The sequence below is a fragment of the Engystomops pustulosus genome, chromosome 7, assembly GCF_040894005.1.
Source record: "Engystomops pustulosus chromosome 7, aEngPut4.maternal, whole genome shotgun sequence".
Classification (NCBI taxonomy): Eukaryota; Metazoa; Chordata; class Amphibia; order Anura; family Leptodactylidae; genus Engystomops; species Engystomops pustulosus.
The window spans coordinates 21,253,223-21,281,218 of NC_092417.1; the positions used below are offsets into that span (position 1 = coordinate 21,253,223).

At 44.0% G+C, this 27,996-nt stretch overlaps 1 protein-coding gene and 1 long non-coding RNA gene across 2 annotated transcripts in view; one reads left to right on the forward strand and one right to left on the reverse strand.

The window, feature by feature from the left end:
* The window catches only part of NTRK1 (neurotrophic receptor tyrosine kinase 1), an 83,009-nt gene that overhangs the window by 16,244 nt on the left and 38,769 nt on the right, over positions 1-27,996 (reverse strand). Inside the window, exons 3-12 of the mRNA XM_072115051.1 lie at positions 27,877-27,948; positions 12,943-13,011; positions 12,141-12,295; positions 11,921-12,063; positions 11,274-11,409; positions 9,714-10,043; positions 9,425-9,442; positions 7,256-7,314; positions 5,526-5,628; positions 1,242-1,388 (exon numbers count right to left, since the gene is read on the reverse strand). Coding sequence (XP_071971152.1) covers positions 1,242-1,388; positions 5,526-5,628; positions 7,256-7,314; positions 9,425-9,442; positions 9,714-10,043; positions 11,274-11,409; positions 11,921-12,063; positions 12,141-12,295; positions 12,943-13,011; positions 27,877-27,948 — 1,232 coding nt within the window. The remainder of the gene's footprint in view (positions 1-1,241; positions 1,389-5,525; positions 5,629-7,255; positions 7,315-9,424; positions 9,443-9,713; positions 10,044-11,273; positions 11,410-11,920; positions 12,064-12,140; positions 12,296-12,942; positions 13,012-27,876; positions 27,949-27,996) is intronic.
* The window catches only part of LOC140069389 (uncharacterized), a 34,877-nt gene continuing 12,340 nt past the window's right edge, over positions 5,460-27,996 (forward strand). The window contains exons 1-2 of the long non-coding RNA XR_011848784.1: positions 5,460-5,635; positions 7,235-7,294. This is a non-coding gene — a long non-coding RNA (uncharacterized lncRNA). The remainder of the gene's footprint in view (positions 5,636-7,234; positions 7,295-27,996) is intronic.

Here is a 27,996-nt window from a genome sequence, read left to right on the forward strand (position 1 = left end):
ACATACAATACCATATACAGACATACAGCACATACACACACATACATTAAATATACACCACACACACATGCAGCATACACCCATTACACACACAATACCTCAGATTCCGGGCCCTTCTCATACTGTTATGGATTCTAGCACTGTAGTTACACCCTTGAGCGTGTCACTGTCCTGTACCCCAAGTGTCAATGTGTCACTATCCTGCACCCCAGGTATCAGTGTAGGTTTTGTCCTGTACCCCAAGAGTAAGTCTAACAATGTTCTCTACCCCAAGTATCAGTTTATCATTGTCCTGTCCCCCAAGTGTCATCGTGTCACTATCCTGTACACCACTTGTCAGCGTGTCACTATCCTGTACACCACTTGTCAGCGTGTCACTATCCTGTACACCACTTGTCAGCGTGTCACTATCCTGTACACCACTTGTCAGCGTGTCACTATCCTGTACCCCCTGTATCAGCGTGTCACTATCCTGTACCCCATGTATCAGCATGTCACTATCCTGTACCCCCTGTATCAGCGTGTCACTATCCTGTACCCCCTGTATCAGCGTGTCACTATCCTGTACCCCCTGTATCAGCATGTCACTATCCTGTACCCCCTGTATCAGCGTGTCACTATCCTGTACCCCCTGTATCAGCGTGTCACTGTCCTGTACCCCCAGTATCAGTGTCACTGTGTCACTGTCCTGTACCAGCGTGTCACTATCCTGTACCCCCTGTATCAGCGTGTCACTGTCCTGTACCCCCAGTATCAGTGTGTCACTATCCGGTACCCCCTGTATCAGCGTGTCACTATCCTGTACCCCCTGTATCAGCGTGTCACTATCCTGTACCCCCTGTATCAGCGTGTCACTATCCTGTACACCACTTGTCAGCGTGTCACTATCCTGGACCCCACTTGTGAGCGTGTCACTATCCTGTACCCCACTTGTGAGCGTGTCACTATCCTGTACCCCACTTGTGAGCGTGTCACTATCCTGGACCCCACTTGTCAGCGTGTCACTATCCTGTACCCCACTTGTCAGCGTGTCACTATCCTGTACCCCACTTGTCAGCGTGTCACTATCCTGTACCCCCTGTATCAGCGTGTCACTATCCTGTACCCCACTTGTCAGCGTGTCACTATCCTGTACCCCCTGTATCAGCGTGTCACTATCCTGTACCCCACTTGTCAGCGTGTCACTATCCTGTACCCCAAGTTATTTATAGATGTTTGTACAGAGTCATTATATAACTCACAGGCGTCACAGAAGTATTGCGGGTTTTCTATGAAATTGTGCTTATTTCCATCCAGTTTCCCTTCAGCTGAGGTCAGTGGGCTGTTGCCGAAATTCATGAAGTGCAGAGACATGGCCAAGTCATCTTCCTGTGCCAACACCGCCGCCCCTGAATAAGAGAGGAATAAATGAACACACAATGGGGTACATCAGGGGGTACCCCAGGACCCTGCACCCCTACAAGTACTGAGGAAAATCCATTAATACCTTCACATCTTATCACAGGCTGCACCCATATCTATGAGAGTCACTGGGGCAGATTTACTTACCCGGTCCATTCGCGATCCAGCGGCGCGTTCTCTGCGGTGGATTAGGGTCCGGCCGGGATTCATTAAGGTAGTTCCTCCGCCGTCCACCAGGTGGCGCTGCTGCGCTGAAGAGCATCGGAACACACTGGAATATACCGAGCCGGGCTGAGTGAAGGTAAGTGCAAGCTCCGCAACAGATTTTTTGTTTTAAATGCGGCGGTTTTTCCGAATCCGTCGGGTTTTTCGTTCGGCCACGCCCCCGATTTCCGTCGCGTGCATGCCAGCGCCAATGCGCCACAATCTGATCGCGTGCGCCAAAATCCCGGGGCAATTCAGGGGAAATCGACGCAAAGCGGAAATATTCGGGTAACACGTCGGGAAAACACGAATCGGGCCCTTAGTAAATGACCCCCACAGTCTCCTTGTATTGACTCACAATCCATTGTCCACACACCCTATAGACCACACACCCTATAGACCACACACCCTATAGACATCATCCACCTCTTAGTGTGACTGAGAAGAAGCCATAATGGAGATGACTGAAGCTTGTGGTCATATCATTTTTTTCCAGTGAAGCTTCGTAATATGAGGCGGGGATCGGGAAGGATATCAAATCAATATACCCTTACGAAGGAAGGAAGGAAGGGAGGACAGAATATCATATACCGTATATACTCGAGTATAAGCCGAGGCCCCTAATTTTACCACAAAAAACTGTGAAAACCTATTGACTCGAGTATAAGCCGAGGGTGGGAAATGCATTGGTCACAGCCTCTGCAGTATGTAGCCAGCCAGCCCCTGCCCCAGTGTATATAGCCTGCCAGCCCCTGCCCCAGTGTATATAGCTTGCCAGCCCCTGCCCCAGTGTATATAGCTTGCCAGCCCCTGCCCCAGTGTATATAGCCTGCCAGACCCTGCCCCAGTGTATATAGCTTGGCAGCCCCTGCCCCAGTGTTTATAGCCTGCCAGCCCCTGCCCCAGTGTATATAGCTTGCCAGCCCCTGCCCCAGTGTATATAGCTTGCCAGCCCCTGCCCCAGTGTACATAGCCTGCCAACCTCTACCCCAGTGTATATAGCTCCCCCCTTCCCCGTTGTGCAGCACAACAATACCGGATGGATCGCACAGAAGATCTATGGGTGCCGCCAGAAAGGCGAGTTTTGATTGATTTATTTTTTTGACTGGAGTATAAGCCGAGTTTGGGTTTTTCAGCACATTTTTTGTGCTGAAAAACTAGGCTTATACTCGAGTATATGAGGTACATACGTCCAACGAGATTAAAAGATTATTTATTTGCACTCATTCTAAACAATGACTACTTATACAGTCAAAGGGACATCATTGTATGACAAATGACATCACTACTGAAAGTAATGACATCACGACTCTATGTTGTAGACTCTAGTTACATAGGGATCATAATACTACTTTCTAAGTATGTTATATGTCGGCACGTGGCAGAGTCCAGACTATGACTAGAAGCTGTAGCTGTGATGTCTCTATGGGGGCATTAATGTATATAAAGCTTTACACTGTATCTCAGCATCTCAACTGGTTAAGAGACGTCTCCTGAGATCTACCATATCCTTTTAATAAACACATGTGCCAAATATATAGGATAGTATCAGCGGCGAGACCCACTCTGTGATACTCCTTTTTCATGGCCCATGATGCTTTGCTCCATGGCCATGAATTCTATGTTGTCCTATCTTAGGAGACCTTAACATTGTGTAGATAAGGGTCCTTCAGAGCTCTTAGGTCAAAGTTGAGGTCACCACCCAATGTCTGAGCCACAAAGAGTGCCCTAGGTAGATGGTAGTCCATATCACATGACGGAAACCAGCCAATCCAAATACTAGATTTCGAGTTTGGGAAGTAATGGTCAAGAAGTTAAAAATAGTTTGGGAGGAATGCATTGGGGCTATCATCCAATCACTAGCCCACAAGTAGTGTCCTAGATGATGATGATGATGGTGATAGAAACCCACCAATCCAAAAACAAGGGTTCAGGCTTGCAAACTAATGTTTAATAGGTTACTCAAATTTAAGAGGACACTGGGTTTCTGGGATTTTGATGGCATAAATAAAGTAAAGTAGAGATATTATAGGCCAATAAATGGCCAATCAAGGTTAGGATGGCTTCAATGTTGTGTAGGAAAGATCCTACAGTATTTGAAGGTAAAAGTTGTGATTAGCACCCAATGACAGACCCACTAGTAGTGTCCTAGGTAGTTGATAGGCTACATTACATGTCCTACCACATATTTAAATTCTATCAAGGTGTTGTAAACCAACCAATCCAAAAACTATGAAAAACTTGAGAAGAGGCTACTCAAAATTTAGGAGGAGCAATGGAAATCTTGGATTATGGGCGCATTAGTCGGAGACACAACACCACTGTTCTTCATAAAGATCTGGTACTACTCTCCAAACCTATTCAATTGAATACGGTTGAGTTTGGGTTGCGCTGTATTACTTGAAGCAGCCACAAGACTAATGGTGCCTTAAAAGGTGCTGCTTCTTCTGATGGTCCTAAACATTGGACCCCTTACACATTGTAGCGGCATCATAAAGGGTTACAGATATAGATTGTAGTGCTGAGGCCACTTTTCCATCTCACACTCTCCATCTCTTTGGCCCTTGGGATACAGACGCATCAAACCCATTTAAGGCTTGAATCAATTTCAAAAGTGAATTAGCTGCTTCTTAGTGCCTGGCGCGGGGGAACAAGCTCTAATGAAGTGCGGCTCTTCCAAACACTCTTTTCTTGCCTTAGTTAAAGTTGAGAAAATGCAGTTATGCATATTGTACAAAAACAATCTTAAGAACGCCGATTCCCGACTGCTCTTAACCCCCACTGATCCGTGGTCAGGATAGAGACCAATGAGGGAGTTACTGTAGTGTAGGGCTATCTCAGTGGGATAGAGTCCCATCTACGCGATGACCATATCTGACCATCAATTTCTAAATTGCCCCATTTTTTTAACAATACAGGTGTCATCCACAGGAGAGGGGATAGAGCTACGATCAAGAAGGTCCAAGAATGGACCATAAGTTCTTTAGCCACATAATATCAGTGGGACTTCAGGTTTCGGAAGTCCCATAGAGTACATGACACAATTCTGTTGCCTTCTAAGGAATTTCCAGACCAGTAGAAAACATGGAAGTTCCAAAAGTATGGAGCAGGTTAGCGAGTATGGGGCATGCTGTTGTCTGCCCAACGTATAGTTGAGGGTTTCAGCTCTTGGACCTCCCCGCGATGTGGATAGGGGAAAAAAAGTTACTTTGACACCGTAGTTCTACTGTGTACATGAGGGGTCTACCAGCTCTACTCTCTACAGTCTCTGTCTGATCATTTTCAATCCACTCTGAGCTGGTGGGCAGAGATCTAGCTAGGAGGGAAGGGGTATAAGAGCCAAAGTAACTGGAGAAGGAAGCACGTTCCTCCCATTAGATACATTACAAAGTTTCTTGTGATCACGTGTACTTTTGAGTTATGCAAAAGTTCTTGAAAAGTGATCACTTAAATAGACAAGACTGGGATCTAACCATTCCGAAGAAGCCAACCTTCTACGAACCTTCTTTTCAGTCAAGATGTCACATCAGTTGTGCCAAAATTCTCAAGCCTCCTGTAGTTTACGGACTCATCCCAATGCATTATGGGAGCTCAACTAAGTATAAATATGGTAGCCCAAGGTGAAGACAAGGTGTGTTCACAGTGACAAGGCTGTAATGAGAGGATAATGGCTTTCCTTGCACATTCTCAGGGATCTATGTACTTCTCGTGATTTCGTCTATCCGGGAAGGAGTGTAATAACATGTAGCGCTCACGTCTGTTTATACAGCAAATACAGGGAAGGAAGTGGCGGTCATGTGACGACAGGAGCCTGCGGCTTACATAGAGATCCCTCACGCCTCAGTTGAAATGAAGCCCCCAGTGATTAGGGAAGGTCTATCAGTCATAAAGAACATTACAATCTATAAGGAGGAGCTTACGGTTGATGCCAAACTTAGAATGTCTTCCACACTTATTCAGGACAATCAGCATCACTAGAAGGAAGAGGCAGGCAAAGACGGCCAGACCCACCGCCACTGAGACCTGGAGGGTAACAAAGAGGACACAGTCATCTCCATAGCCGAATACATACTCCCAATACATCACTTATCATGTACTGATCATGTATTATACTGCAGAGCTGCACTCACTATTCTGCTGCTGGTGCAGTCACTCTATACATACATGACTTTACTTATTCTGTACTGATCATGTATGATACTGCATAGCTGGATTCACAATTCTGCTGCTGGTGCAGTCACTGTGTACATACATGACATTACTTATAATGTATTGATCCTGAGTTACATCTTGTATTATACTTCAGAGCTGCACTCACAATTCTGCTTGTGGAGTCACTGTGTACATACATGACATTACTTCTCCTGTACTGATCCTGAGTTACATCCTGTATTATACTCCAGAGCTGCACTCACTATTCTGCTACTGGTGCAGTCACTGTGTACATACATGGCATTACTTATCCTGTACTGATCCTGAGTTACATCCTGTATTATACCCCAGAGCTGCACTCACTATTCTGCTGCTGGTGCAGGCACTGTGTACATACATGACATTACTTATCCTGTACTGATCCTGAGTTACATCCTGTATTATACCCCAGAGCTGCACTCACTATTCTGCTGCTGGTGCAGTCACTGTGTACATGCATGACATTACTTATCCTGTACTGATCCTGAGTTACATCCTGTATTATACTCCAGAGCTGCACTCACTATTCTGCTGCTGGTGCAGTCACTGTGTACATACATGACATTACTTATCCTGTACTGATCCTGAGTTACATCCTGTATTATACCCCAGAGCTGCACTTACTATTCTGCTGCTGGTGCAGTCACTGTGTACATACATGACATTACTTATCCTGTACTGATCCTGAGTTACATCCTGTATTATACTCCAGAGCTGCACTCACTATTCTGCTTGTGGAGTCACTGTGTACATACATGACATTACTTATACTGTACTGATCCTGAGTTACATCTTGTATTATACTTCAGAGCTGCACTCACTATTCTGCTTGTGGAGTCACTGTATCTAGAAAGATTGTTCATTCTTACTCCACAAGTTGACTGTATAAAGTGTGAAGTACCCACATTGCAGAATGTGAATCAGCAGATATGATGTTTGGAGAGTTCAGCACTACAGTCTGCAGAATTCTGAGTACAGCTCTGGAGTGTAACTTAGTATTAGATAAGTTATTTTATTAAGCATTTTTTAGGTAACTCCTATGGTTAACCTTACGTCCCATCCATCAGATTGAGAGCGGTCACCAAGTAGCAGCTCCTGCATTTATACCATTGTTATCTTCTGATTCATTGTCTGCTCTGATTTTACTGAATGTGTTGTTTCCATGGACCACGATTTGACCTCCTCCCCACAACACGGCGGCTCTTAGGACGTGTGTAAGAAATATACTATAAAGCTACTATTAGACGTATTTATTACTTAGTGGTTTGTGCTTTTCCCTCAGACCTGAATTCTTTTTTTCTAAATTACCAACAAATTAAAGCAGTGTCATAAGAGCATCAATTACATCTTCAATTACCTCCAGCCGGGTAATTACACTGCGGTGTTAACCTCTTGTGGTTCCACGTGCCGGTAACTAGAGGTTTATGTGTAATTACAGGCAGCAAAGTATCAAACTCACCCCAAATGTGTTATCCTCCACTGTCTCCACAGGGTTCACGTAAGTGCTGTTACCTCCTCCTGTTATAGATAAGATAATAGTATTATTCAATATAAAGTTATCAGGCAAAAAGTTATTCACTTGCATCCTGTATTACACTCCAGGGCTGCACTCACTATTCTGCTGGTGAAGTAACTGTACATACATGACATTACTTATCCTGTACTGATCCTGAGTTACATCCTGTATTATACTCCAGAGCTGCACTCACTATTCTGCTGCTGGTGCAGTCACTGTGTACATACATGACATTACTTATCCTGTACTGATCCTGAGTTACATCCTGTATTATACTGCAGAGCTGCACTCACTATTCTGCTGCTGGTGAAGTCACTGTGTACATACATGACATTACTTATCCTGTACTGATCCTGAGTTACATCCTGTATTATACCCCAGAGCTGCACTCACTATTCTGCTGCTGGTGCAGTCACTGTGTACATACATGACATTACTTATCCTGTACTGATCCTGAGTTACATCCTGTATTATACTCCAGAGCTGCACTCACTATTCTGCTGCTGGTGCAGTCACGGTGTACATACATGACATTACTTATCCTGTACTGATCCTGAGTTACATCCTGTATTATACCCCAGAGCTGCACTCACTATTCTGCTGCTGGTGCAGTCACTGTGTACATACATGACATTACTTATCCTGTACTGATCCTGAGTTACATCCTGTATTATACCCCAGAGCTGCACTCACTATTCTGCTGCTGGTGCAGTCACTGTGTACATACATGACATTACTTATCCTGTACTGATCCTGAGTTACATCCTGTATTATACTCCAGAGCTGCACTCACTATTCTGCTGCTGGTGCAGTCACTGTGTACATACATGACATTACTTATCCTGTACTGATCCTGAGTTACATCCTGTATTATACTCCAGAGCTGCACTCACTATTCTGCTGCTGGTGCAGTCACTGTGTACATACATGACATTACTTACCCTGTACTGATCCTGAGTTACATCTTGTATTATACCCCAGAGCTGCACTCACTATTCTTCTGCTGGTGCAGTCACTATGTACATACATGACATTACTTATCCTGTACTGATCCTGAGTTATATCCTGTATTATACTCCAGAGCTGCACTCACTATTCTGCTGCTGGTGCAGTCACTGTGTACATACATGACATTACTTATCCTGTACTGATCCTGAGTTACATCCTGTATTATACCCCAGAGCTGCACCTACTATTTTTCTGGTGGAGTCAACCTGTATTTTCTTCATATTACTTATGCTACAGTTTTGTGTATGCATCAGGACTATTACCCAGTATCAAGAGCTAGGAGGAGCCAGGTCCTCAGCCCTATTCTGTCATGGCCCACCTTGCTCTAAGGAAGGTTTCTACAGATGGACCATGATATTACATTTTCCAGGCTTGGGGAAGAAGCGTATCTGTTATATGAAGTGTGTAAATGATGTCTTATTATATTAGCTGAAGTCAGAAATGATGGTATCTATTTAATAATAACCTGTATATAAAGCAGGAGCTTATCCCACCCTTAAAGGGAAAGTGTAATGTAATGTATTAACTGGTTAGTCCTTTAGAGAAAGGATAACACAATGGGGGTCACGCGTTTTCCCGAATATTTCCGATTTGCGCCGATTGTACCTGAACTGCCCCGGAATTTTGGCGCACGCGATCGGATTGTGGCGCATCGGCGCTGGCATGCACGCGACGGAAATCGGGGGGCGTGGCCGAACGAAAAGCCGATGGATTCGGAAAAACCGCCGCATTTAAGAAAAAAAATGTGTCGCGAAAATTACACTTACCTTCACCAGGTATAGGCCGGTGAATTTCAGGGCATTCCAGCGCAGCAGCGTCACCTGGTGGAAGTCGGAGGAACTACCTTAGTGAATCCCGGCCGGACCCGAATCCACCGCAGAGAACGCGCCGCTGAATCGCGAACGGACCGGGTAAGTAAATCTGCCCCATTGACACCTAGGATCGCCACCTGGACAGTATTTTTACCCTTTGGCCAGGATTTTCTTTCACTAGGAACTATTTTTTTGGTGGATGACCTTGTGGTCTTTTATACCCCGTAGTACTGACAATTTATCAAATGCAGTCAATTTGTTAGGTTTATAGAGACCTGAAAGGAGAACTTACCTGATGGAGAAAGGGACACTGCAATTTTGGATAAAAAGAAACATGAGATTAATTTACCGAAAACTTGGTTGAAGCACTCAATAAATATGTAAAATTTGCATTGGTCCAACTAACAAAGATCCAAATTTTAAAGGACTCATCATGTAACAATTCCAATTTATATCTACTGGCAGTGACCATTCTTGAGAAGCCACCTCACGAAGGAGAGTCCTCTTTTGTTTTATGACATATCTCACTGACTAATGAGGATATAAAATCCCTTTAACTATAATCCCCTTTAATTACTCACCTGGAATGGGTTCCTCCGGGTTAAAGTCAAAGGGGTTATTCATGAAGATGCTGTAGACGCTCTTGCTGTCCTGGCCAAGACGGTTCCTCACCAGTAGAGTGTAATTCCCGTTATTGACGTGTGTTGGATTATTAAAGTACAAGCAGCCATGGATGAGGGTCCCGTTTTCTCTGTACTCAAGTGGCCTGGTGAATATGTAGGTGTTCATGAGTAGGGTCTCTCCATTTAACTCCCAGCTGAGCTCTGGAGCAGGGTTCCCATCTATTGTATAGGGGATGCAGGAGTGATGTTGATGGATCACCTCGCCCAAGTCAATTATTACTGCAGGAACTGGGAAAGACAGAAGTGGAGAAGTCAGATGGGGTAACATTTATCATAAATGCTTTAGAACCAAACAAAAATTTGCAAACTGGGATCTACATTTGAGGCTACACAATATATTTTGGACTAAATATTGAGTACTGTTGCCACACCCAAAAATGGTCACCGAATACAGAAATGTGCATTATAAGAAAAGTTTTAGAGATGTCTTAGACCCATGACCTACAGTGTGCAATTGATGTTTAACCACAGTATTAAAAAAATTTTAAACTCTCAGGTTTTTGGTTAATTTTTGATGTCTACATACAACTAAAGGTGTGGAAAATGTCTTTTACCATAAAAGTGGCAACTAAAGATGAGTTGCGTCTGTAAATGTTCTGCAAATTAAGCTAGTTCAAAATGGCCACAGAAGGTCGGAAGTTCTAAGCATTGTTAAAAAGATTAGGCCATGAAGGGTCAATAAGAAGGTGACGTTATAGTCAAATCACGTCTTTGGAACATTTCCTACTAGGATTCCATTAGGTTTGTGTGTGTATTGGTTCCCTGAATTAATTAGAAGGTTTTCCAGTGAGTGAAATTTTCTTCCCATAAGTCATGATGAGACAAGTCTGCCAGGAATGAATACTTTCTTCCATTGTGTTGATGCCATTTGTTGTCTACTGACTTGGCTAAGTTCTCTATGTCTACTACATGAGACACCTCAAGAAAAAAAAACAAAGACAGATTATGAGCTTAGGGTTGAAGACCCACCGTGCTACTTAACCAATTCGTCGTGGCTAAATAAGGTCACTCCTCTTCACCCTTTATATCCCCTATACAGGGATCTGGAAGTTCCTCCAAGTTGCTATCTCTTGGAGGGGTCTGTCCCGATATGTCATGGACTATCTGAATTGATTATTAAGTGGGCACTCACCTACATTCAGATTGGTATCTCTATTTAGCGTGAGTTTCATTTGGGGTAATTGTTATTACTATGTATTTGTGACAGCTACTGACATATATGGATGCTTGACCCATACAAAGATCACCCATATCTTTAATGTGTCCACCATGGCTGGACTGAACAATGCAGGCCATCCAATTCCTGGATGTTAAAGTGTTGGGTAAGCCAATCCATGAGAAAACCAAAACCAAGGTCAGTCAAAAATCTTTGATTCTTCACTAATCAACATTCAACATCAATTGGCTGCCATGTTATGTCATTATTACATAGAGATGAATATTGGAGTGTAAACTTACAGTGGACATCTATCTGGACTGACTTTTTTGTGGGACCAGCCATATTCTCGGCCCAGCAGCTAACGTCACGTTTGTTGAAACCAGAAGAGATGTTAAAAAGGTGCAGGAAGATCTCAATGTCAGGACCATCAGACTGCTGCAGAGGAACAATATTGAGAAGTGTACAGAAGGCTGAAAACTATTACATGATTTTTATGAAAGATCTTCAACATATAGCTTCCTCCTGAGAGCCCTAAAACAAATATGACATACTGCAATTTCCCAATTGATGACACCCATAGATAATAAACCATCAACATGTCAACATGGTCGACACATCAGTGGTAAGAACAGTTACAATGATATATGATAGCCCTGCCGAGCATCCGGCACAGCCGGATACATCAAGAGGGTCCAACCTCTTGATGTATCCGGTGGGTGCCTGCGCAGCTTTCATTTCTACACTAGGCCCTACCAGGGATAGAAATAAACGCACACACAGCCACCTGTGGCCCCCCTCCCCCCTTTATGCCCCTCCAGAAGGTGGCGGAAAGTGGAAATTATCGCAAGTGCTAGCAATACGCTGGAATTTGTGATTATTTCAGGGTTTCTATGCCAGTGGCATGGTGCAGAAGTCCTGATAAATACCACTCGATATCTATATTTACCTCAATTTCATACTGGGCATTCAGGTCTGGTATAATCCAGGTAGCCGTTGGTGTAGGTTGACCAAACACATTACACTGAAGGGTTAGGTTGTCCCCATGAAGAACAGTGAGATTTTGCTCAGCAATGAAAACATCTGGACGATCTAAGAGAACATACAACATTTTACTAAAACCAAGCATTCTTGTTTTCCACCACCTATAATTTAGATTAGATGCCTACCACAGTGAGTGATGTTGTCATCTTCTATGAAAATCTCCACACCATGTTTCCAGCAGCTCAAAGACTGGTTTCCAAGATCTGCCCAACCTTCTTCTCTGCGAATCTGAATCCATCGCACTTCACAGGAGCACTGGAAGGGGTTCTCGGTCAAGACTCTAGCACGGGAACAGTGAGGTTACAAATACTTTCTTTCTTAGAAGAAAGATCATTTGCAGTAAACATGACCCGGAATCTAGAGGGACATCTACCATATAATGCTGTACAAAAATATATGTAAACTTACCTTCTGTGTTGAGGTGTCCCTGGTCTTTTGGTTGCTCCCCTTACTTACAGGTCCAACCATGATGTATTGGTCACCGAAAGAGACCAATAAAGCAAGAGCAGTCCAAGGACCAGGGAGGCCTCACCACAAAAGCAGCAGAAGACAATGTTAACAAAGTACAAATGTTATCCTAATGTCATACACTTTTCTAAAATTCTATTCCACTTTTTTTTATGGGCAAATTCAAAGACTCATAGAGAAAAGTAGGCTAAGGAATAGTATGCAACACTGTCTGTCTGTATTTAAGGGGTATGGCAACTTTCACATATTTTCTACAGATGGCTGTCTCTGGCTTGGTTGATAACTGGCGTCATGTTTCTGCTCTCTTTAAGGAGTTAAATGATTTACCAGATATTCATCTATAGAGGGCGCTAGAGACAGTATTATTTTTTCTGGAGCTGAGCTATCTCGGTTGTTTTGAGACAAAGTCATATGTCTGTACGATTGTATCTATCATGGTAAGAAAGAAGGTTGACCTACAGCTCCTGTAGAGGTAGACCATGAAATGTCCTCCATGACAGCGAGACCAATGAATTAGAAGAGAGGTTACTGTTGAGAGAAGAAGAAAAATCAGCTTGGATAAAGCTCGTAAAAGACTCCAAACACATGTGCTCTGCTGTGACAAGACAGAAGACTACAGTTGTCAACGGTCGAAGGAAGAGGAAGGTTAAAGGGCGAGGAGTTGGGTTTATCAAGACACTTGATTACTTGTCCGGGATGCAAAACTATTCCATGACCTCTTCATAGTCCTCCCTTCTCATAGGAACAAAAGAAAACCTATGCAAAAATTTTTTTGCATATATCTGGGACACATTTCAGCTTTTATTTTATAAAAAACATACAAAAAACCTTTGGAAATTTTACGTTTTTCTTTCAAATCTTTCAGGGGATAACGATAAAACAGTACTCTTCCATACAATATGATGCAATATAAAATTGAAGTCCACCCATTTAAAAAAAAAAAAAAAGAAGTCCACCCATTACGAGACTGGATGGACCTCAAGTACATACGTAGTTATGCCTACCAATCTATCTTAAAGGGATTTTCTTGGAGTGCCAAGAAAGGTATAAAAATTGTATTTAAAATTATACTCAGGCCACATTCACACGAACATATGGGGGACGTATATACGGCCAATGTATATAAGGCCTCATGGCCTCACGTGCGGCACCATATCGTTCCGTAGCCCATAGAAAGATAGGACATGTCCTATCTTTCAACGGAATATGGCGCCGGGCCCTATGTTACTCTATGGAGTGGGGCATGACATTACTGTAAGTCTACTTCATTGTTTTTTTAGCCCTTGGACACCAACTGAGAACACTAAGAAAACTGAAAATTTCCTTTGAAGCGGTTTTCAGGTTTCACCAGTGATGTAACTTGAAGCTGATGCAAAGTGCAAAGCAGTGCAAAGTCTGTGCCGGGCCCCCGACTATAATGTATGGTTCATAATACTAGTCTTCTCATATGGGAAAGTGAGATCTTATGGGCCCCCTAAGCCTCTTGGGCCCGGGTGCGACCGCACCCCCTCAAGTTACGCCCCTGGGTTTCACAATATTCTTGGAATACTCTTTAGTTAGGTCATCACTCAGATTTGTCCTGCAGCCCTGAGTCAACAACAAGCAGCTACTGTAGATGGACCTATATAAACAATGAAGAGGCCGCAATATACATAATACTCAGCCCCCGCTGATATGATATTGAGTTGGATGGGCCATCAGTTCTACCGTATGAAACTAATAAACCCCTTTAATATGGTGACATACAAGGCACCATATGGCGCTGCTGTAATCCACTGCCTCAGGGACTCAACATGAAGCCCATACACATGGGTGTGTTATGTATCACTTATGTGATGGATTTCTAGGGGTTTTAGGAGCACTTGCAACCAGAAATCTGTTATTCTGTAGACCAGGACACCATCTTATATTAGTATTTTTATATTTTTTGATTTACTTAATTTTTTTCATTTCTTTGGTGTGTTTTTCTCCTGCACTCAGCCCAAGTGACGACAGCTGTAAATAACCTCGCACGCGCCTCCATTTGGAGGCAGATCTCCTCGCAGCCTCGGGTAGTGAGGACGGATAGATTTCAGCTCTTGTCAGGTCAATGATTGTCCACAGGGGAGTAAAAATGAGCGCTGGCTGTCAGTCCCCACACTGAGTCCCCGCTGTACCCAGCTGCTGAGAGATTGGATTTAGCTGTAAGCATTGATTTCAGCAAACACAACATCTGACTGGAATCACTTTTCACTGTCACTTATTAGTCTCAGGCCTAAGACGAGGCGCAACACCTGGAAAAACAGCGTCGCAAATATGACGGCAATAAGAGAAAAAATATATAACAAACTTGACATTATCACCAAAAATTAACTACGGCATATAATATGGGTTAAATTATTATTTAGTAATCACAAACATAAGGAGTCAAATTAATATTATTAATGGTTGTATTATTAGTATGAATTCTATAATGTCATTACTTGTATCATTAGTACTGAATTAATTTATTGCAATAACTTTTTTCTAGTTATTTACCATTTTTTACATTTTGGGATGCTAAACGATAAAGTATTATTACCGTAATGTACCAAGGTAAATTATTATTAATAGTGCCTTCATTTATTACAATTATTGTGTTTATTATTAGTCACTATTTTTGATGAGTTTATAATCTGAGATGCAATTAAAAATAATTGTTTACTTGTATATATTTTTTTTAATCTTAAATGTATTTTTTCTAGAAATCCTTTTTTTTTTTGCGACTGTTGAGAATAAATAATATATAAATGCAAGTTACCAGTATATGTAATTCTTATTATCATTATTATTACAGGCGGTCCCCTACTTAAGAACACCTGACTTACATACGACCCCTAGTTACAAACGGACCTCTGGATTTTGGTAATTTATTGTACTTTAGTCCTAGGCTACAATAAACAGCTATAACAGTTATCAAATGTGTCTGTAATGAAGCTTTATTGTTAATCCTGGTTCTTATGACAACCCAAGATTTTTAAAATCCAATTGTCACAGAGACCAAAAAATTTTTGAACGGGGTTACAATAAGAAAGTATACAGTTCCGACTTACATACAAACTCAACTTAAGAACAAACCTACAGACCCTATCTTGTACGTAACCCGGGGACTGCCTGTATTATATATCAGTGTAACCCTTATAATAATTTAATGTTAATGTGTTTTTCAATAATGATTTTTATTTTTTTTTTTTTTTTCTTTCGCTTATATAACACTAGAACACTTATATACATAGTAAGTCATAATAATTTTTAATTCTTATCCTTATTTCAGTTAAAGTAAAATTTTCTATTTCGTGTAATTTGGAACTGTCAACATTTGTAAGAGAACTGATCCTAAGTTGGGCTGTAATTGAATGTTTATTTTGGGCTTAGAAAACCAAATTTTAATTCTTTGGTGGAAGAAAAATAAGAGCAAGATTTGGTCATATTTAGAGAAAAAAAACATCAAAAACTATATATAGAAACATGTTTGCTTTTAAGAATTTTTGAGCAGATTCTAATATGTATTAGTAACAGCATACAGAATAAAAGTGTACGTTTTTATATGTATAAATTTAAAATGTATTTTTTATTTTTTAAATTGTCCCAAAAGTATTTTTATATAATAAAAGTAAAAATAATTTTTTTTGAAAATGTAGAAAAAAAAATATCAGAAAAAGTTGAACTTTGATAATGAAAACCATTAGCTTTCTGTTTTTCGGGATAGGAGGTCCCACTGATTGATGATAGTAAAATATTAAGACTCCCCTCCCATAATGAATTCGATACCTACAATAACATTTTTCTTGGCAGAAGATCTGCTTCACAGAAGCCCTTTGTTTCTGACGAGGTGGAAGAAGCTGAAGTTGATGGCTTAGTGCAGTGTCCAGCAGAGATCTTACAGGACTTAGCCCGCGGACATGTTGTTTATGTTCTCATAATCATATTTCATAATCCTTCTTTCCCAGTAATAGGATTTATTTCATAATATATTACTGCTTGGCCTATGATTTCTCTGAAACCCAACTATTTCTTATCTCTATTGTGTTTAAAAAAAATTACATTTATCAGGAAATCTGACTTTGTTCCCTGTGGGATAGCCATAGGAATATCTAATCATTAAGTAAAGTCTTAATACTGTTGACGATGGGTAGTTGATGTCAAAGTTGAGGTCCTCAGTTTCTGACCAGTCCGTAGTTTCTTACCGAGAAGAACCTACGAACTCGTGAGAAGTTGAAGACCTCAACTTTCACGCCAAATTTGACTCCCACATCTGATTGCCCCAGGTTCCACTCTTTGTTGTAGGACTGGTATTTCCTTTACATTGGCCACCACAGGGGACATTTAGTATTACATGATGACCATCCATGGTATACCAGGAGGACTTGAGACCACCAGAAGAGGTGCTTCTCCATGGTGGGTCATGATGGACCCTCTCTACGAGGTTCACATGCTTCAAAATAAGATTTTATCAAAGACATAACCTGGCTTACAGAGGCCTAAATCCATGAAAAAGCTGCTTACTTTAAAACTAACACTAACAATAATGTTGTCCATGTTGGGGACTCCTTTTGAATTACATCTACCATCAAAATCCATCATTATAAACCAGGGACACTTACTCATAGATCCTGGCACAGTGACTGGGAAAATCTTCTTATGTTTGTTATCCATGGCCTCCTTCCTTCTAAAATCAACTTTTATAATTATGCTAATGAGTGTGATGGGCTGCCCTAGTCTCTCTGTAAGGAGACCATGGATGAGAAATATAAGAAGATTCCTGCAGTCACGGTGCCTGGATCTATGAGTAACGTCCCTGGATTAACATGTTTGGTTCTGATGGCAGATTTGTTTTTATGTAAAGTTTTAATAACTTCGGAAAATTTACATAATGGAATGGTGTAATCAAAGCACGTGAAATATGAAATGATTTGCTGTTTCTTGTATGTGTACAAAAAAAGACATTGATATCCTCAGGACTTTATATTTCCTTTTAGACAGAGCCGCCTTGGCCCCAGGTTTTCTGTTTAATGGCCTGTAGCCAAAAATATCATAAACGGGAACTAAATACCCAAACAAAGTTAGATGATGATGCACAAGGAGAAGGCAAAAACACAAATAAAAAAATAACAACTACGAGCTCTAAACATAGATTGTAATCAGCCACAGATGATGGAACGTTGTAGGACATCAGGAACCTGCATCTCCCACTTTTTATAAGACCTTCGAGAGCTGAAGCTGATTTTGTTTGTGACTGTTTAGACTTTTGTCATTTGCAATTGACATGATGGGTCATAAATGAAGGGGTCACAAGGATTTCAAAAGAGAGTTTTATTTGATGTCGTCCCCCAGACTCTTCAGTGTAGTCTCTCCATGTTTTCTACTTGGTTGTTTTAACCATAGAAATCTCAACACGGCCCGACGAATCTTGTTTTTCAAAGGATTACCAGAACTCCATCAGGAAGCCCAGATGTTTGAGGTTTACATTGATCTTCAAGGATAGTTTCAGTCAAGAGTAACGTTCCGGGTGTGACAACAATGGGGCAGATTTACTTATCCGGTCCGTTCGCGATCCATTGGCGCGTTCTCTGCGGTGGATTCGGGTCCGGCCGGGATTCATCAAGGCAGTTCCTCCGACGTCCACCAGGTGTCGTTGCTGCGCTGAAGTTCCCTGAAATGCACTGAAGTTCACGATCCTATCCTGGATGAAGGTGAGTGCAAGCTCCGCGACACAATTTCCTTTTTTAAATGTGGTGGTTTTTCCGAATCGGTCGGGTTTTTGTTCGGCCACGCCCCCCGATTTCCGTTGTGTGCATGCCGGTGCCGATGCGCCACAATCCGTTCGCGTGCGCCAAAATCCCGGGGCAATTCAGGTACAATCGGCGCAAATCGTAAATATTCGGGTAACACGTCGGGAAACCGCGAATCGGTTGAGGGAATTTATTGTAGCTTTTTGCTGAGTATTGTACTTTATTACCTATAATGAAGAGTGGGGGAAGGGGAGTGAAGCTCTGAGCACGTCTTTGGTCCATGATACTGGTTGTCGATTTTCAATTTTGAGTTTACTGGACTATAACCAATAATATTGTCTTCTATAGACAAAAACAAGAACTTCAGTAATCATTGGGAAAATTTTATTTACGCATCAAGACATTCAGCTGATTGGTTGACACAGACCCCAGTGATCATATGTGATCTGTGAGGCAAACTAGCACCACATGTTCAATTCTCCTGCAGTGCCTCCACAGGAGTAATGAAGAATTACACCTGGCATCTGTGTTTCTCGCAAGCCACATGGCTCATTATAAGTTACGTCCATAGCCTCGGCAGGATGTGTGCTCATGTATGCCAACAACGGGTTAGGATAGATTATAGTCATCTTTTATGACTGTTTCTGGTGTAAAAGATGATAAATTCATTGGTTCACTGTCCATTTTCCATAGTTTTGACTTTTTTTTTTTAAGACAATGGAAATTTCCTTTAAAAATGTTATAATAAAAGACTGGAAATATAACAAACATTGGGGCACATTTACTTACCCGGTCCAGTCGCGATCCAGCGGCGCGTTCTCTGCTCTGCATTCGGGTCCGGCCGGGATTTATGAATGTAGTTCTTCCGCCGTCCACCAGGTGGCGCTGCTGCGCTGAAAGTCATCTCATCGCGCCGGAATGCACCACCTCGGACCAGGTGAAGGTAAGCACCCCCCGATTTCCGTCGCGCGCATGCCGGCGCCGATGCGCCACAATCCGATCGCGTGCGCCACAATCCCAGGGCAATTCAGGTACAATCGGCGCAAATCGGAAATATTCGGGTAACACATCGGGAAAACGCGAATCGGGCCTTTAGTAAATGACCCCCATTAAGTTTATTGTTTGTCCCCATTTAAACCCAGTGAAAATTAGTTCCATCTCTACCAGGAAGGATCTGGTAAAATCCCTGGAGGATAAAGTTTATGCCAGGGGGATGCAGAATTGTCTACCTATGAAAAACATACTCCAATCAAACTTTAAAAAAATAAAGGGCTTTCATTTGATTTAATTACTTATTGAAATCACCTCATCGGTGAGAAGTCCATTAGTGGTGTGCTCTGTGCCAGCAACGCTCTCCTGCAATTAGGATCGCTCCAGGAGAACACTTAATAACTTTACAGAACAACAAAACAATCGTTAATAAGCCATATTATTCATGACGAGGCAAAATCAACCCAACGAGGCAGAAACCCTCCGAGATCTCTCCAGGAGATAGGAAGTCATATGGAAAACTAGACGTGAGGGGGTCTTAAAAGGACTTATATAGCTTAAAACTTGTTCCTTTCCGGTAAAAGCCAATGGAGGCCATTTACTAAGGGCCCGAATCGCTCTTTTTCGCCGGGTTTACCGAAAATTATCGGTTTGCATCGAATTGCCCTGGGTTTGTGCCGCACGCGATTGGATTGTGGCGCGCCGGCATGCATGCAATGGAAATTGGGGGGCATGGCCATCGGAAAACCCAGCGGATTCGGAATAACCGCTGTATTTTTTTAAAAAATGTGTCGCTTGACACGCGTTTACCTGCACCCAGGATAGGAGGTGAACTCCGGCGAACTCCGGCAGACTTCAGTGCAGTCCTGGTGGGCGCACTACCTTAGTGACTCACCGGAAGACCCAAATCCTCGATGGAGAATGCGCCACTGGATCGCGACAGGACCGGGTAAATAAATGTGCCCCAATGGGTTCCCTCACTTCAAGGGCTAACGGTTGTCTATTAAGTCTCTGAACAGAGAGCTCCAATTTCCACCTCTTTGTGTGGGGGCATTTGTTAACGGAAATTCCTTTTTGTTGGATGGGTTTTCTATATAGTGGGAACCATTTTTTGAGAAATTGAAGAATACATCGGGGCACATCTACTAAGGGTCCATTTGACGCATTTCCGTCAGGTTTCACAAATTTTTCCATTTTGCGCTGAATTGCCCTGGGTGCACACGATCAGATTGTGGCGCATCGGCACCAGCTTGGACGTCGGGGGCGTGGACATCGGACAACCCAAATGATTCGGACAAACCACGGTATTTAACTTTCAAAATTGTGTCGCAAGGGGGGCGTGGTCTGGACCCTGGACAGGATGGCCGCACATTAACAGAGCTCCGCAGCCCCGGTGCCTAATTCCGCTACAAGGAGGGGAACTATCCTGGCCCCAAAAGCAAAAAAGACCCCCAGAAGGGGAACGAAGCCCTCGAGATCCTGAGACGCTGGTCGGACAGGCGAAACGCCGCTCACCCGCTTCTTCCTCCGATCCGCGGGCCCACGTGCAGCCGGGAGGCCTGACGACCTACTCACCGCAGCTTCCTGAGGCGTCCGCTATGGCCCCCACACCAGCAGCGGGGAGACGGGGATCCGCGGCGACTACCGCGGCGCCGCCTTTACATGCGGGCTGCAAAGACTCGGCCGGCCCGTCACAGGCCGCGCCAAGCCGCCATCTTAGCCCCCAGCCTAAAGGGCAGCGTGGCTCCCCTGTAGCGCAGCAGCGCCAAAACACAGCGGCGCAGCAGCGCCAAACCACAGCGGCGCAGCAGCGCCAAACCACAGCGGCGCAGCAGCGCCAAACCACAGCGGCGCAGCAGAGCCAAAATACAGCGCCGCAGCAGCGCCACAATAAAGTGGCCCCACTACAGGACACTGACCAGGGAGCCTCACAGCACAATACCGGAGAGGTGAAGCCCTCCCAGTCAAATACTGCCACCGCACCTCAGATACAACCCCAGGAGAATGAACCGGGCCCTGGCCAGGATGATAATGGAGGATATGGGGGACACCCTAGGGGTCCCCCCCCTCTACGATCCCCTCAACGGACATTGCCAAGAGAGTTCATCCCGGGTACCCCGTATGTCCCCAGGTCAGGAGAGCAAGAAGAGGAGCTGGGTGCTACCCCCACCCTCACCCGATATGCAGCTCCTTCCCCAGAGTGGGAGTCATCGCTGGAGCCATATAGTATGGACATTAGGACAGACAAGAGGCCATCAGCTCCAGAACCGTACTGGCATGCTCATCTCCAGAATTTGCCGACTAAAGAGGACTTTAAATCGCTGATCGCTGAAGTTAAAGAAGCGTTCAAGTCTGAAATTTCAGAGGTACGACGCGATATTCAGTGTATGACGCAGAAAATTGATGAGCTGGAAACTGCGCAGGCAGACTCAAGGCGTCAGATCACACATACGCAACATACTTTGCACTCCCAATCTGTTACACTACAAGATATGGCCAGACACCTGGAAGATCTCGATAACAGAGGAAGACGTAATAATATTAGGGTGAGGGGTCTACCGGAGGTGGAGGGCAAGGAGGATGTTCGCGCCACACTACAAGCACTTTTTTCAGCGCTATTAGGAGAGCCGGAGATACAGGTGAAGCTTGACAGAGCTCATAGAGCCTTGAGGCCTAAAACACTGGGAGGAAACCCACGGGATGTCATCTGTTGTGTGAACGACTTTGAATTAAAGGAACGCATCATGTTTGCCGCGAGGAAAAATAAGAACTTCAACTTCAAGGGAGATGTCATACAGCTTTACCAGGATCTCTCTGGAATCACCCTTCAGAAGAGGCGGATCCTGCGACCATTGCTGGATATTCTGCATGAGAATGGCATCTCTTACCGCTGGAACTTTCCTTTTGCCCTGTCGGCCACCAAAGATGGAATTACGGCCACGCTTACTGTGATTGAGGAGCTTCAGGAATTCTGCGACATTTGGAACATTCCGATTCCACGACTGGACGATTGGGGGGCTCTCCCCCACCAGCTACGCCAACAGCAGTTTAAGAGCCAGCCGCAACACAAGAGACGAAGACCACGAACCAGAGCTCCATCCCAGGACTCTTATGATTAGAGGAGAGCACCTGCTGGGCATATATCCTTTACAGTTTAATGGGGGTCCTATGCTTGCTTATGTTTGCTTATGTTCGGGATACTCTTTCCCTCCTTAACGTCTTTTAGATAGTAATTTGCATAAAGGCATCGGGGTTGTTTCCCGGATTCTCTAGATAGTTAGTTATATACCAAAGTATTCAAGTTAATATAGTACTGTACTTGCAGGAAAAATTTTTTTCTCTCCTTTCCAGGGTTACAATACCACGTTTTCCCCACTAGGTGGGTCTTTACTGGATCCTGCTTCCTAATTCCAGATTGGGATTTATATAGGAGGTGGTGAATCCAGACCAGCCGACTATACTCCCCTACTTCAGGGGCAGCTCGGCTGAGTAGGCCTGCACCAGGATCAGGAGATTTCTCCTCTCCCTGGTTATAGACTCGGGAATTTATTCTTGTTTTCTTGTTATTTTCTTACTTGGGTTTTTTATTCGTTTTCATTGTCTGTCTTGTAGTGTGCAAGTTTTGTCCTTCCCCTTTGTCATATTCCTTACCCTTTATTCCTAGTGTTTCTGACATCTTGGGTGTGCACACACCAGCACCCCTCCCCACTCGCATACTGAAGCCTGATTGTAGAAGCTACATATAGCCCCTCTCATCCCCTCCCTCCCTGGGTCCAGGCGCATACCACGCAGGAGCGCACAGCGGGTCTGGCACAGGGGTATCCGCTAATCAGCTAACCATGGTCCGGTTCCTGACGCTTAATGTAAAAGGGCTCAACTCAGCTCGTAAGCGAAGACTCACGCTTAATGAGCTGAAGAGAAGTAGAGCAGATGTGGTGTTTCTACAGGAGACGCATTATGATGCGACAGGGAATTTTAACTTTGCTAAGCATCTTTACCCGGTCTCTTATACGGCGTCCACTGAGAACAAAAAAGCGGGAGTGGCGATTCTGTTCTCAACTTCGTGCCCCATAGTGCCTGAGACGGTGACTGCGGATCCCATGGGCCGCTTTATCATCATTCAGGGTAAATTGTTTGGCTCGCCCATACTTTTATGCAACATATATGCTCCCAATACATCCCAGGTCCGCTTCATTACTAAAGTCCTGAATAAGTTAGCTAAACTTCCACCAGCACCCCTACTGGTAGGAGGGGACTTTAATGTCATTTTTTCAGAAAATATGGACCGCCTGGCAATTGATCCCAACCCCACCACTAGATCGCAAAACACCATCTCAGCCGCATTCCGTAGAGTCATTAGGAGGTTTGCCCTGTATGACTTGTGGAGAGTGGGCAACCCGGGTGACCGCTCATTTACCTTTTACTCCGCCCCGCACGGCACCCATACCCGTATAGATTATTGGTTTGGAGATATACAATTCTTGCGAATGATGCACACTGCAGAGGTGGGGGACATATCGTGGTCAGATCATGCGCCAGTCCTCCTGCAGCTTAGAGAGGGCCTCACTACAACGAGGGTATGTCATTGGCGCTTGAACGAATCCCTCCTTAAAAAGCCCCTGATCAAGGAAGAGTTAAATGGGGCGTTGCGGGAGTATTTTCAGTTTAACGAGGATTCAATTCCCTCCATTCCTGTGATGTGGGAAGCTCATAAAGCGGTCTTCCGAGGCCATTGCATTGAACAGGGAACCAGATTGAAAAGGAATAGGGTCCATCTGGAGAAAGAGCTAAGGAAAGAAATTGATAAGCAGGAGGCAGCTTTGTTAGCCAAACCAACCAGGAGAAGACTCCAACAGCTAATTGAGGTCAGGGAACAGTTGCGAGAGGTTCAGACCCAGGAAGTAGAGAAACTGCTGGTGTTTACTAAGCAACGGTACTATGAACAAGCAAATAAACACCACTCACTCCTGGCGAAGCAACTGAGGGAGAGGAGGGATCACCAAACTCCCCATATTATACGCGACTCTGGGGGCAACTTCTTGCATGACCCGAGGGCGATTGCCTCTCGTTTTCAAGATTTTTACGCCAAATTGTACTCTTTACCAAACACCCTGCCCTTGGATGAGGACCTTAGAAAAACGTTGCTAGTAGATTTCTTGAACTCTTGCTCCCTCCCGGGCCTCCCCTTGGAGGCTATTGAGACACTTAGCTCAGAATTAACATCAGAGGAGATAGAGGAAGTGATCAAAGGAATGCCCAACGGGAAATCCCCGTGTCCGGATGGGCTCACATATCTCTATTATCAGACCTTCTCCCCTGTGTTGTTGCCGCATATGACAAAAGTGTTTAATGCGTTCTTACAAGGTGAGCCTATGCCTACAACGTTTACTCATTCCTACATCACCCTTATCCCTAAGCCCGGGAAAGATGCAACTGACTGTGCTAATTATAGGCCAATTGCACTTCTGAACGCTGATTTAAAAATATTCACAAAATTGCTGGCCAATCGCCTGATCCAGTGGATCCCCCAGGTAATTCATAAAGATCAAGTGGGCTTTGTGCCAGGGCGTCAGGGTGGCGACAACACGAGGAGAACAATTGATCTTATTGATGTAGTCAACAAACAAAACGACCAGGCCCTGATCCTCAGTTTAGACGCAGAAAAGGCGTTCGATCGCCTCAGCTGGCCCTTCATGTTTCAAGTGCTAGAACACATTGGAATAAGAGGTCCCTTTCTCCAGGCTTTGAGGGGGTTGTATTCAAATCCTACAGCTGAAATTAAGCTTCCACATGCATCCTCCCCACCTCTGCAGATAAGGAATGATACACGTCAGGGTTGCCCACTTTCTCCTCTCCTGTTCATACTCTGCATTGAACCCTTGGCCTCCATCATCCGACAAGACCCTAATGTTCATGGTATTATGGTCAGAGATAGGGAATTCAAATTGTCTCTATTTGCGGACGACATCCTGCTCACTTTAACTCAACCCCTAATCTCTCTGCCCAACCTACAAGCACGGTTACAGCAGTACGGTCGTCTATCTGGTTATAAAGTGAATACCTCAAAGACAGAGGCCTTACCCCTTAATCTTACCCAACCATTGGTTGATCAAGTGAAGGCGACGTTCCGATATAATTGGAAAACTGATGCTATTAAATACCTGGGGATACTCCTGACCCCCTCGTACAACACACTCTATGGGCAGAACTTCCCTGATAGCTTCCGAGAAATAAGGACTCTGCTGGATAACTGGAATAGTCTCCCTCTTTCTCTTTTCGGCAGGATAGCAGCGGTCAAAATGACTATCTTGCCCAAGCTGCTTTATCTTTTTGAAACCCTGCCGGTGCCGGTTCCGTTGGGTGCTCTGAGGTCCCTGCAAGCATCAATTTTACATTTTATCTGGGCCAAAAAGAGGCACGGAGTCTCCAAGTCTGTTCTAATTTCTCACAAATCCAAGGGTGGACTATCGGTGCCGGATATTACCAGATACTACTGGGCAACACATTTGCGACGAATCCCAGCGTGGTCTACCTTGCTGGCATTTTCCAAATGGATGGAGATTGAGAAACTATGGTTGGCTCCTTTCCACCCCAACTCTTACCTCTGGCCTGAGGAGGCGCCTACATTGCCTGACCCCCAATTGGGTCCCATCTCATTCACGATTAAATTGTGGAGGGCCTGTGTGACCAGGTTTCCGCTGGTATCCCAATGCTCTCCTATGCAATCTTTCTTACACACCCCTCTTATGCAACAGGCTGGAGTTGGGCAGGAAATTAAACCATGGCATGAGAAGGAATTGTTTAGATTCGCAGACATAGTAGACTACCGAGATAGGAAGATTTTGCCGTTCCCTGCCTTGCAAGATAAATTCCATCTCCCACATACAGCCAACTTCCACTATATTCGTATTAGGCACTTCCTGCAGTCCCTAAGCAATACTGAGATGGTTTCGGTGCCCACCGCGTTTGAGCACATCTGCAAAACTGCTACCCACACCTCTGGTCTTATATCAGATATCTATATGATACTATTACACCCAAGATCAGATGACCCTATAGCACATCCATACATGGCCAAATGGGAAAGCATAGTGGGGGGTCCAATATCACAAGACACGTGGCAGATGATCTGGAATAGAGCAGCTAAAACCTCTTTATGTGCTACACATAAGGAGAATCAGTACAAGCTGATGTTGCAGTGGTACCATACCCCATCCTTATTACACAGATTATTTCCAGACACGCCAGACACCTGCTGGCGATGTGGCTCGCCCGGGGGAACTCTTCAGCACATCTTCTGGACGTGCCCATTGGTGCAGCCTTTCTGGCAGGAGGTAAAGTCTCTCCTCCGGGAGGTTGTAGCGGTGGACATTCCACTCTCCCCATTGTATTACTTGCTAAACGTCTCTCCTCAGCCCATGGCCAAGACGGCCACAAAATTGAGCTTGCACGTACTCACAGCTGCAAGATGCCTGATAGCGCAATTTTGGAAAAGGCAGGCCCCCCCCTCCCGAATGGACCTACTCGCTAGGGTAAGGGAGACTCGCAGTATGGAACACTTGACCGCCTCCTTGAACAATCGTATCCCATTATTCGACAAAACCTGGGAACGTTGGGATCGCTACTGGATAGAAGAGCGGGCAGGAGGAGGAGAGTGAGGTGGTCACCCCTATCGTTTCTACCCGAGTGTTAATTGTTGTCATGGTGAGTTCGTCTGAATGTCTTCTGTTGGTTTCCCCCCCCCCCCTCCCCAACCCTTCTAGACCAACTGAGCATGAAGTTCAAGCGTTCCTTGATATTTGGTTTACTATCAGGAAAACAGTGCACTGTTAAACTTTGTACCCCAGTATGTAAATGGGAAATTTGAGCTGTCAATATCTTTGGGGACAACACTTGTTTTCTCGTTTGTACTATTATTGGAAAATCTCAATGTGAAATACGTGCAAATTATTTGTTATATTGTTTTGAAAATGATAATAAAAATACAATTATATAAAAAAAAAAAAAATTGTGTCGCAAGATCAGCACTTACATGCACCAGGAAGCAGAAGGTGAACTCCGGCAGACCTCAGCGGGGAAATTGGACGCACGATCTTAGTGAATCGCGGCAGCTCTGAATCCTCGTCGGACATTCCGGATCAGCGGCGTCAACGGGAGGGGTAAGTAAATGTTCCCCATAATTTTTAACCCTTCTGAAGGGCAACCCCTGTTCCCTAGGTGGCCCACTGATTTCCGGTGTGTCTCAATGATGCTATAACTTTCATTGTGTACACGTGATGCCAAGGAATATCCTTGGATTCAAAAGACACTTATGAGGCCTGTGGATAGGGCCTAACTTGTGTTTGTGGGAAAACCCCTTTAAGTGTTTCCTGCAAACACAAAAAACTCCTTTAAAGGAGGTGGCCTGAATAAGGAAAAGATGGCTTCATTATCCTAAAATAAATAAAAGCAATTGAGCTCTTCTCAACTCAATGCAACTCAATTGCGATACTAAAATGAACCTATGGTAAGGTTTTTCAATTAGAGATATCCATGTTTTCTAGTGGAAACCCAGTGATCAAGCTGTGATCTTAGAAGATTCCTGTTGCAAGTGTTTAGTTCACCAGCAGCACCCCCACAGGACAAATGAGGTATTACACATGGTATTACTTACATGTGAGTCATTCGTGGATTCATGAGAAAGGCGTCTTCGGAGATGTACTTCAAGCCGGTGTTAGAAATGGTCCTGCATGGAAAAGAAATAAAGAAGTTCAAAAAATTCTGTAGTTTTAAA